Source organism: Triticum aestivum, chromosome 3D (assembly GCF_018294505.1).
Source record: "Triticum aestivum cultivar Chinese Spring chromosome 3D, IWGSC CS RefSeq v2.1, whole genome shotgun sequence".
Taxonomy (NCBI): domain Eukaryota; kingdom Viridiplantae; phylum Streptophyta; class Magnoliopsida; order Poales; family Poaceae; genus Triticum; species Triticum aestivum.
The window spans coordinates 479,104,852-479,116,925 of NC_057802.1; the positions used below are offsets into that span (position 1 = coordinate 479,104,852).

At 46.0% G+C, this 12,074-nt stretch overlaps 1 protein-coding gene across 1 annotated transcript; it reads left to right on the forward strand.

Annotated features, from left to right (window-relative positions):
- Positions 1–2,832: 2,832 nt before the first annotated feature.
- LOC123079821 (uncharacterized) lies at positions 2,833–6,461 on the forward strand. Its single transcript, XM_044502637.1, has 5 exons — positions 2,833–3,173; positions 3,273–3,379; positions 3,628–4,129; positions 4,740–4,855; positions 5,777–6,461. Exons 1-5 carry the CDS (start codon positions 2,913–2,915, stop codon positions 5,979–5,981), a joined length of 1,191 nt encoding a protein of 396 aa, XP_044358572.1. The 5' UTR covers positions 2,833–2,912; the 3' UTR covers positions 5,982–6,461.
- Positions 6,462–12,074: the final 5,613 nt, after the last annotated feature.

The window sequence follows — 12,074 nt, forward strand, 5'->3', positions numbered from 1 at the left end:
AATAAAAGCGACAGACTGCATAATAAAGGTCGCTATCACAAGGGGCAATGCAACGTGACGTTCTTTTGCACTAAGGGGTTGAGCACACAAAAAAATAAGTGTATGGCAACCTCTGCTTCCCTCTGCGAAGGGCCTATCTTTTACTTTTATGTATTTACTTTTATGCAAAGAGTCAAAGTTTTCCTTCTATCCCTTTTTATTTTTCTCCTTTGGCAAGCATCATGTGGCGAGGAAAGATGTAGGCACATATGTTCAGTTGAATATATATATAGCATGAGTTATTATTGTTGACATCACCCTTGAGGTGAATACGTTGGGAGGCGAAACTATAAGCCCCTATATTTCTATGTGTCCGGTTGAAACATTTTGCTTATATGTGTACGCGGTGAGTGTTAGCAATCATAGAAGACTATATGATGGTTGAGTATGTGGACTTGCCTGAAGGCTCCGATACGTGACCCTTCCTGAAAATATGATGAATTGTAGTTGCAAAGTTGACTGAGAACATAGTTTGTTGGTTTCTAATAGAGTTTTTGCTTTATACTTCGATTGTGTGATGAACTGTTACTTATTCATGAGAAGTATATGATAAAAGCTCTATGATAAAAGTCTTATGTTTAAGTTTGTAGCTGTTATAATAATCTACATGATGCTTCTATGTCCGTATTTTGTTTTTATCGACACCTCTCTCTCAAAGCACGTGGACATGTTTTTCGATTTCGGTTTTCGCTTGAGGACAAGCGAGGTCTAAGCTTGGGGGAGTTGATACGTCCATTTTGCATCATGTTTTATTACTGTTATTTATGATGTTTTTATCCATAATAATACTTTTTGGAGTAATTCTAATGCCTTTTCTCTCATAATTTGCAAGGTACACACCAAGAGGGAGAATTCCGGGAACCGGAAATCTGGACCTGGAAAAGCTACGTCATGCCACCTATTCTGCACAACTCCAAACAAGCCGAAACTTCAAGAGAATTTTTTATGGAATATTTGAGAATTATTGGAGCAAATAACTACCATAGGGGGCCCACCAGGTGGGCACAACCTGCCTGGGCGCGCCAGGGAGCCCAGGCGCGCCCCGGTGGGTTGTGCTCACCCAGGCCCACCTCCGGTGCCCATCTTCTGGTATATAGGTCATTTTGACCTAGAAAAAAATAAGAGGAGGACTTTCGGGACGGAGCGCCGCCGTCTCGAGGCGGAACCTGGGCAGGAGCACTTTTGCCCTCCAGCGGAGCGATTCCGCCGGGGGAACTTCCCTCCCGGAGGGCGAAATCATCGTCATCATCATCACCAACAACTCTCCCATCTTGGGGAGGGCAATCTCCATCAACATCTTCAACAATGCCATCTCATCTCAAACCCTAGTTCATCTCTTGTGTTCAATCTTGTTACCGGAACTATAGATTGGTGCTTGTGGGTGACTAGTAGTGTTGATTACATCTTATAGTAGATTACTATATGGTTTATTTGGTGGAAGATTGTATGTTCAGATCCAATATGCTATTTAATACCCCTCTGATCTTGAGCATGATTATCATTTGTGAGTAGTTACTTTTGTTCTTGAGGTCACGGGAGAAATCATGTTGCAAGTAATCATGTGAACTTGATATGTGTTCGATATTTTGATAGTATGTATGTTGTGATTCCCTTAGTGGTGTCATGTGAACGTCGACTACATGACACTTCACCATATTTGGGCCTAAGGGAATGCATTGTGGAGTAGCAATTAGATGATGGGTTGCGAGAGTGACAGAAGCTTAAACCCCAGTTTATGAGCTATTCCATAAGGGACCGATTGGATCCAAAAGTTTAATGATATGGTTAGAATTTATTCTTAATACTTTTCTCGTAGTTGCGGATGCTTGCGGGAGGGTTAATCATAAGTAGGAGGTTTGTTCAAGTAAGAACAATACCTAAGCACCGATCCACCCATATATCAAATTATCAAAGTACCGAACACAAATTAAACCAACATGGTGAAAATGACTATATGAAAATCCCGTGTACCCTCAAGAACGCTTTGCTTATCATAAGAGACCGTTTTGGCCTATCCTTTGCCTCAAAAGGATTGGGCTACCTTGCTGCACTTTTGTTACTGCTATCGTTACTTGCTCGTTACAAAATATTTTGCTACCAAACTACTCTGCTACTCACAATTTCAGCACTTGCAGACATTACCTTATTGAAAACTACTTGTCATTTCTTTCTGCTCCTCGTTGGGTTCGACACTCTTACTTATCGTAAAGAGCTACAATTGATCCCCTACACTTGTGGGTCATCACTCGTCACCTGTAGATATCAACCGTGCATGTAACACCTAGGCCTAATCATGGCAATCTAGCTGCTGGTAGCCACCATGGGCAGCAGGAAAGAACCGGGCCTCACGTTGGAGGTTCAGAAGCAGAACCATCACAGAAGGGAATCAATCTCAATAGCCACAGAGGGAAAATAAAGTAACTTATCATACAGAATAAACCTGGATATGGCAGCAACCGCCACCGTTGTCTCTGTCTTCGACGGCCTGCACAGCCATATCTAGAAAGAGAGATATCAGATAATCTCAAAGCTCAATCCGTCAATCCCTGGGAAGGAGATGGGAGTGGACGGCGGCAAGGAATTTCAAAGGGTTCTCGAATGCTCTGTTTCCTTCCCGAGAGAAGGAGAAAGAGAACCTCCAAACTGTTTTTTTTAGGTCAAAATTACTTGAAAGGCTCGGGGACAACACTTCTTAATCTCAACCCTACATTCTAGATTAGACGGTTGATATGTCCCAAAGGCGGGCACACCATCATCACCAACTCACTCTTTTATAGGAGTAGAGAAAAAAAAATTACAAGCAAGTCCCTGGCCTTTCATCTCTCTGTTCCAAACCCCTAACCCCTCACCGCTACGCACGCGCCCCGGCGACCATGGGCAAGAGCGGGAAGAAGACGAAGGAGTCGCACCGGCAAGGCCGCGGCCGCCGTGGCTCGCAGGTCGGCGACGACGACTTGCCGTCATCTGCCTACGACGCCCCGCCGCGCCGCCAGGAGGACTCGGACGGTGACGATTCCGACGACGCAGCAGCGGAAGACGAACACGACGGAGACGCGGAAGCAGGCGACCGCCCAGGCCAGTGGCAAGTCGGATCGATGCCTTCCAAGTTCCACCTGTACCAGCTCTCCGTGCAGGTAACCTCGCTAGCTTCCACCGTAGCTTGGACCTGTGAAAGTCTCCGTGCTCACAACCTGTTCGACGAAATGACATTGGTGTTGTGCTTCTGTGCTCAGTCGCCAAAAGGGGACATCAGCTACCTGCAGAAGTTCTTTCTGATGTACGTCGGCGGGCGCGTCCCTCTCCACCTGCAGGAGGATTTCTGTGGCACCGCCCTCCTCAGGTCAGAGCACTGCTAAGCATTAAGCATAGCCTTTGCACAATCTACCCTGCTGTCAATTTCGCAAACACCTTAGATGGCTCTAACAATACACTTAACACACATATAATTAGGAGCTGTCATATTAAAATGGTTACTCTTTGGAGTACTTGGTTCAGTATTCAGAGGTGTTCAACATCAGAGATATTATTATTTGGCTTCAGTGTTTAAGTGCATGTGTTGCTCATAATCTTTTTTTTTTCTGTTGGCAGTACTGAGTGGCTTCGCACTGATACGAGACGAACAGCAGTGGGCTTAGACTTTGACCGTGAGTCACTTGAGTGGTGTCTTGAGAACAATCTGAGCAAGATTGGAGCTGATGGGTCTTCGAGATTGTTGCTTTTTGATGGAAATGTTCTGCAGCCAAATGAATCTCGCCTTGTCAAGCAAAAGATCAGTGATCTCGTACAAGGTCTAAATGTTACCAGTGACGATGGCTGTACTGAAAAGAACAGCTGCGAGCAGTCAGATTCTTCATTTACGAAATGTGAAGCCAATTCGACCATGTCAGATGCAGTTTTGCCTGGAAGAGACATAATTTGTGCATTCAACTACAGTTGTTGTTGCCTTCACAAGAGAAAGGACTTGGTTTTGTATTTCAGGCATGCTTTCAATGCACTTTCTAAAAGAGGCGGTATATTTGTGATGGATGTATATGGTGGCACATCATCTGAATGCAAGCTTCGTCTCCAGAGGAGATTCCCCAGCTTCACTGTGAGTAGAGTTATATCAGTGCTTTGTAATTGCAGCACATCGAGGCCTTTCTTCTAAAGTATACTAGTTAGGCATAGTGTCATAGGTGATAGGATTAGTATTTGGTAGGTGAGGTTGCATTTTCTTATTGGTAAACGATGCATTAATTGTAAGAAGAATTTACAGCATGCTAACAAATCTAATTGTATCATATATAAAATTATAAATATCTGGCGGTTGTAATATGCGGCATAAAAGATGTTGAATTTTTGTATCCGAGTAATTTAGCTATATATTTTATTTGACCTTCATGTAGTTAGCCAAAGTTAAGACAGCTTGAATCAGCAATTCAGTAAGTTATATTTGTTATGGGTTGCATGGCAAATATATGTGTTACACTATGTTTCTTTCATAAAAAACACGCTTGATAGATTTGATGAAATTAGCTCGGATATGATGATTCAGTACACAAAGATTGTAATATATCTAATATACTGTACTGACAATCATAGAACTTCCACTTTGTATAGTCTGCAAATTGATCTGCAGTAGTTTTATTAGTAAGAGCTTATAATCTTGTGGCATAATTTTAATCTAGAATTCTTCTTCTTATATACAACTATGCATACAGTATTTCTGGGAGCAAGAAGAGTTTGATATCATAACTCGTGAAACAAGGATCAGCCTCCACTTTCAAGTTGGAAAGAAGCAAATGATACGGCATGCTTTCACGTACCATTGGCGCCTGTAAGTTCCTTAAACATTACTACTTGGCAAGGCAACATTTAAGTTCAGACTTGTCACTTACTTTTCCATTCACTCATTGAACAATTACGAAAAATCTGTAATGCTGGTCTTCCGATACGAATAACTTTTATTTAAAAATAGGCAAAATGTCATGGTCTTTTGGGCTTTCTCGGGGAGGATTGGATCTACGGCAGTAGGAATGGTTGATGGGAGGGTGACCAACGCCGCTGAGGGAGAAGGCGCCTACATGTGTTATAGATAGGGGGTAGTGGAATATAGAGGAATGTTTTCTGGTGAATCAACCCCATATGCCTGGCGTCATTATATAGGCGAGGCTCTAACCATTGCAACAGAAACTGCAAGGGAACAAGTCTTATCTGATGGGATGTAAACTGAATCTAAAGGAACCAAACTAGATGCTGTAACTCAAGATAGGTGCTTATCTTTAAACTTGATCTGCTGCCGTGCCTCCTGATCCTTTCATGGTGTCAACAGACCTGGGCTTCTTGTGGTAGCTTGGTAGGTTCCAACAATGAGCTGCCATACTTTGATGATAATGCCATCTGCGGTTGTTATCATGCCTGTACTCAAAAAACAGAAACCTGCTTCAAGGTGGAATAAGGTTGGTATTTGTGGTCCAGGGAAACCAGAGGCAATGATACGATTGGTGCCAGAGTTGCTGCTGTTGTTTATGTGTTAGCAATACGCATTTTCCTATGCCGTATCCTTGTACTTTTCATAGATATATGAACCTTGGGGGCGCTTTTCAGTTATATGCAGTGGCGCACTTGCGCAGCGCTGGCAACCGGCAATACTATATTGGTTTCTGGAAATTAATGCATGTAAATGGCAATGGATCATTGTTCTTACAGATGGACGGAGAGTTTCTTCAGAATTGCAATTCATATCGATCTTTTGCAGGTGGTCGATACCAGAAATCAAGGACTGTTTGGAGGAAGCTGGATTTAAGTCCATCCACGTCTGGGTCAGGGAGATGCCGGACACCAAATCAAGCGGAAACGCCAAGGAGTACACTGCCGACCGCGACGTGAAGTACGAGGAGCTCCAGCATTTCAACCAGGCAGATGCTTGGAACGCGTACGTAGTCGGGGTAGCAAACATCTAAGATGAGATGATCCTTGCTGCCTCCTGCTACGAAAATGCGGTGGAAAGTTGGGAACCTGACAATTTCCCCTTCCAACGCTGGAGGAGACACGTTCTGCCTAATGTGCGGATGCTCGCCCATCGCATTGCAACCTGAAGTATCCGGAGGGTGTTTCCGATGACAGTTCTAAACTAGTTTCTGTAATAAAACCATCCCTTTTGATCTCTCGCTAGTTGCGGAAGACGATGGTCATTCGGTACGCCGAGGCTTCTTGAATCTGAAGAGCTATCATTCTCTCGAACGTGGAACGTCAAGGGCTTGTTGTGGAGTTGCACCAGGTGGCACTTCACTGTTGGCATAAGCTCATTGGTTGCATGGCTGTGTAGGCTAGTCCATTTGCTTTTCTGCTTTTGTAATAGGGTCTTTTACATCTGTGTTCCTAACTGGAACCCACTACTCATATTTACTCTTAATTTTAAAGTGTGCTCAAATTTGCCCCTCTGCCGTTAGGTGCACTTATAGAAACGTCCTTCTGTGCCGTTTCCGTCCGGTCAAAGTGGGTTGACTGGTATCTGGCCGTTTCTTTGACAATCTTGCCCTTGTCTCCATGTGTCTCTTATGGATGGAACCCACTCCAATTTTTTGGTAAAAAACCTATCTCTCACACATTTCCACGTGGGTCCTAGCTAAAAACTAAAATGAAAAATAGAAAAGGACTAGTCAAACTAGATATTAGGCCCACATGCCATTGGCTTATCAGTATTTTCTCAAATGATTTTTTAATTAGCAGTGGATTAGGCTGCCTCAATTAAAAACCGTGGCTTAGGCCGACGGTCGCCGGCGACGACCAATTCCCGCGTCGGAGGCACACAGGGAGGCCGCAAGGAGGCCGACCGAGAGGACCAGGCGATAGCCCTTGATCTACCGCGTGCGGGGATATTGTCGTCGAACCATATGGTCGCCGGAACAAACGGTGGCGACCATTCCCGCGGCGGCTCTGGGCGGCGCAAGTGGGGGAGCTTCCATGCGAGCGGGAGGGAGAGGGAAAAAGGATGTGTGGGGGATCTTCCATCACTAGGATCACGATGGCTACGCTGCTTGGGCTAAGAGAAGGCCAGAGCGAGGACTTCGACGATGGCGGCCATGGCAGAGCTCGGAGCTCGCGGGGAAGACAACCCGAGCTCATGGCGCTTGCTGTGGAGGAAGCCCACGTCTTCTTCGGTACATCACGATGCCCGGGGAGCAGGTGGAATCGACCGGCGTGCCTCAATGGCGTCGAATCGAAGGTGGCAATCCGAGATTGGAGGCGGGGAAGATGCATTGTAGCGCTCAATCCTTGAAGTCTCTGGTCGAATTAGTAGGCTTGGGGTTTGGGGTTGCCCTTGGCCACGTTCTTGACAGACGACAACGACAGGTCACTATCTAGCGTGCTTGCGGGAGAGGGCTCAAGGGCGGGAGAGAGAAAGCAGGCTAGCGGCAGAAAGAGAACGAGGGCGAGAGGGATGCGGCGTCAGGGGAGGCCAGCGGTAGAGGCGGCGCCCGTTTGGCACTCTCACCGGAGTTGAGAGAGAGTGGCGTCGGCCCGTCGTTCAGCAGGGAAAGAGAGGTGAGAGAAAGAAAAATATTTTTGTCTAGCTAGGACCCACATGTAAGTGTGTGTGAGAGAGATGGGGGGGGTGAGAGAAAGGTTTTTTTCAAAAAAGGGAGTGGGTCCTACCGGTAAGTGACACATGAAGACAGGGGCAAAATTGTCAAAGAAACGACCAAATACCGGTCAAACAGCTTTGACCGGACGGAAACGGCACAGATGGGCATTTCTATAAGCGCACCTAACGGCAGAGGGGCAAATTTGAGCATGCTTCGAAATTAGGGGCAAACCTGAGTAGGTGGTTCGAGTTAGGGACAGAAATGCAAATGGCCCTTTGTAATAATGTGTGTGCATGGATGGTGTGACCTGCACATGCACCTAGATGGTGGAGTGCGTCATGTGCGCCCACTCCCCTCTCCTTTCCTACTCTCCTGGTGGACATGTGCACTGTGGCTCGCGGTTGTGGGATGGCGCGGCCATCACGGATCATAGCGAGTCCGGCGGGAGTTAGGGCATCTCCAGCGGCAACACGCAAATTTCCCCCGCATCTGTCTGTGGACAGGAGGAACCAGTCCACGGACATAGATGCAGGAGGATGCCATCCAACGCTGCATGCATACATCCGTCTCCCTCATTTTTTAAGTCTGCACGATCAAATAGCAGCATACATAAAGTACAAACGTTCAAATAGCCGCATGCAGTACTAGTTTAAATTTTAAAAAGTTGAAATATTACATCTCAACATTGGGGTTGATACTCTTGCACAACTGCTTGTGAATTGGGGTTGGTACTCTTGCACCACATCTCCCACAGATGCTCAATCAGATCTTCCTTCAACTGCTTGTGAATTGGTCGATGCCGAATTAATTGATGCATTTGAATAAATTCTTCTAATGTGGCTGGATTCTGGTCTGGAAGTTCGATAGCATCACCCATGTTCTCAAATTCTAGAGCCGCGGCAGTATCCTCACCCTCATCCTTGACGATCATGTTGTGCATGATCACACAACATGGCATCACCTCCCACAAGGTCTCCGGATCCCATTGTTTAGCAGGTCCATGAACAACTGCAAAACGGGCCTGCATAACTCCAAATGCCCTCTCAACATCCTTTCTGCCTGCTTCTTGTCTTTGGGAAAAGTGAGCCTTTTTGTGGCCAACTAGGTTAGAGATGGTGCTGACAAAGGTAGCCCACGGAGGATAGATACCATCAATCAGATAGTAGCCCATGTTGTACTCATCTCCATTGATAGTATAGTGGCAAGGAGGAGCTTTTACTTCAGTCAGCCTCGCAACACAACGGTGATCGCTGCAACACATTGATGTCATTGTGAGACCCGAGCATGCCAAACAAGGCGTGCCAAATCCAAAGATCATGTGATGCAACTTCTTCAAGAATGATGGTGAGCTTCTTAACATTACCCCGATATTGCCCTTGTAAAGCCTTCGACGGCTTCTTCCATTTTCAATGCATGCAGTCAAGAGATCCAAGCAAACTGGCCACCATCTTGTTTCTTAGATTTCCAGGAGCCTCTCGGTGTCTGCCACAGCTGGTTCTATCAAGTACTGAGGTCCGAAAAACCTCGACCACGTCAGTTGCAAACTTGACCATGGCATCTCCGCATGTGCTCTCAGACATTCATAGGTATTCGTCCCATGAATCAACGGTCGATGTCGAAGCACACGGTGATCTGGGGAGCCCGAGGAATGCCACGGGGAGCTGTAGGGATGTCGGACAACTCAAACTTTCCCAACAGGTTGTTGATTTTGGTCGGCGCTTGATTTCCCTCGAACACCTAGATCAGGACACCCGACTGGTTGTTCGAGTAGTTGGAGAAGATCTGCTCCTTCTTGGTCGGGATGGTGGTGTTCCACGGGATGAGCACTGTCATCACGCTGCCGGCAGTCTCTAGGCCGAGGGACAGGGGCGTGACGTCGAGCAAGAGCAGGTCCTGCACCTTCTAGTTGCCCTCGCCATTGAGGATGGCGGCCTGGACGGCGGCACAGTAGGCCACAGCCTCATCGGGGTTGATACTCTTGCACAACTCCTTGTAAGAAGTCCTGAAGCAACAGCTACACCTCGGGGATAGGAGTCGACCCGCCGACGAGAACGACGATGGAGGAGTAGGGGGTGGCGCCGATGGCCGGGCCATTTACTCCTAGCAGTGCCACTAGAACCAGGATGACAACCACAAAGAAAGCAGGCGGTTTCATCATTCGAAAAGTTGAGAAGAGAAGACGAGCAAGAGGAGAAAGAAGGGATTCAATTTTGCGCTACTACGCTAATGGTGGAACTATAGTGGCTGCGAGATGTGGTGCCCCGCAGGCTGAGAGCGGCTGAATCGCTCCAATTGGCAGTGGAAGATGGTTGGCTGCGGGATGTGGTGTTGCGCAGGCTGAGGATGGCGGAATCGCTCCAATAGGCAGTGGAAGATGGTCGGCAATAGTGGCAAAGCTTCATGGGGCCAAAGGGGGCCATTAACCCCCTACTCTAGGAAAACTCTTAAGTGTACCCCTAATATTATTAGGCTTGAATATCAAAGATTTCTCAAAGTTCATGCATAACTTATCTTCTTCGCTCCCTGAACTCTGATTTGCCCCCTAAACAATCTTCATCAAGCTCCGCCACTAGTCGGTAGGCAAGCGCAAAAGATCCGAAGCAGGAAAGAGCAAATAATGAAAGCATATGAATTGTGGTTTTCAGGATGGTAGTTCCCATGGTTGTGGTTGTGGAGGACGCATATGAATTGGGGAGGATGAATATTTGCTTAGGTACTCCCTCTTTATATATGCGTGGTAAGGAGGGATGGTCTATCCAGGGTAGAGTGTAGGCCCAATCTACGTAGACCGATGTACAAGGAAGTAAGATCCAGGGTGTTGGTCATGCTTCTTTCAATAATAGCCGTGCTTCCTTCTGATGATGAACTTGCTTCCTTCTATCCCCATGGACCATGGTTAGTCGCATAAAGAAAGAGTGACATGGATGGAATGACGATGTAGCAACAATGCACCATTAGCCGAGGGCATCCTTGACAATAAAGTAGGGTCAGTTGAGTATATCTGATTAAACCTATCTCAATTGAGGAAGTGAGGCATCGTTTCCTATAGTCGGTTGGGCGTGATGCCGACGCTGTCGATAAGGGCCTACCCTCGAGGCGAAGGAACCAATCTCCGGTCGCTTGATGATTCTCTGACGCCTATTGAGCCTCCCTATTAGGATGGGCATCATAACCTCCTACTAATCAAGCACATAAAATCAAGAATAAGATCATCCAATCATTGTGAGGTGAAAAGGAAAAATAGTAAGGAATAGGAACACACATGTTAACTTCTTTTTCCGTGGGGGTGGGACACAAAGAACATGGGGGTTCGACCCCCTAAGAGCATGTACAGCCAGATACAACAAATCCGACCCCTCAAACGCCTGTGGACGCGAACGGGCGCGTCCGCGGGCAGCCCTCAAATTTCTGACTCTGCATCCGAATACCTCATACTTGAATCCTCAAAAACATACTACGTAGATCAACTAAACCTACGCTAGACTACTCGTCGTCGGAGATGTCCACTATCCTCATTCCGGGCTCTAGGTACATGAGCGGTGATGACCCACAAGTATAGGGGATCAATCGTAGTCCTTTCGATAAGTAAGAGTGTCAAACCAAACGAGGAGCAGAAGGAAATGACAAGTAGTTTTCATCAAGGTATTCTCTGCAAGCACTGAAATTATAAGTAACGAGTAGTTTGATAGCAAGATAATTTGTAACAAGCAAGTAACGATAATGATAAAAAAAGTGCAGCAAGGTAGCCCAATCCTTTTGAGGCAAATGATAGGCCAAAACAATCTCTTATTGTAAGTAAAGCGTTCTTGAGGGTACACGGGAATTTCAACTAGTCACTTTCATCATGTTGGTTTGATTTGTGTTCGCTACTTTGATAATTTGATATGTGGGTGGACCGGTGCTTAGGTGTTGTTCTTACCTGAAAAAACCTCCTACTTATGATTAAACCCCTCGCAAGCATCCGCAACTACGACAACAGTATTAAGATAAAATCTAACCATAGCATTAAACTTTTGGATCCAAATCAGTCCCTTACGGTGTTGGGGAACGTAGTATTTCAAAAAATTTCCTGTACTCACGCAAGATCTATCTAGCAGAAGCATAGCAATGAGTGAGGAGAGTGTGTCCACGTACCCTCATAGACCGAAAGCGGAAGCGTTAAGTAACGCGGTTGATGTAGTCGAACGTCTTCTCGATCCAACCGATCAAGTACCGAACGCACGGCACCTCCGTGATCTACACACGTTCAACTCGGTGACTGAAGGAAATATGCCCTAGAGGCAATAATAAAGTTATTATTTATTTCCTCATATCATGATAAATGTTTATTATTCATGCTAAAATTGTATTAACCGGAAACATAATACATGTGTGAATACATAGACAAACATAGTGTCACTAGTATGCCTCTACTTGACTAGCTCGTTGATCAAAGATGGTTGACATGAGTTGTAATTTGATTAACGG

What these genes read in the sequence shown, in the direction of transcription:
- LOC123079821 (XM_044502637.1), top strand. Translation starts at nt 2,913, where the DNA reads ATGGGCAAGAGCGGGAAGAAGACGAAGGAGTCGCACCGGCAAGGCCGC. An exon ending in TGTGGCACCGCCCTCCTCAG is followed by an intron (nt 3,380 to 3,627) that starts GTCAGAGCACTG and finishes TTCTGTTGGCAG; the next exon opens with TACTGAGTGGCTTCGCACTG. An exon ending in TTCACGTACCATTGGCGCCT is followed by an intron (nt 4,856 to 5,776) that starts GTAAGTTCCTTA and finishes GATCTTTTGCAG; the next exon opens with GTGGTCGATACCAGAAATCA.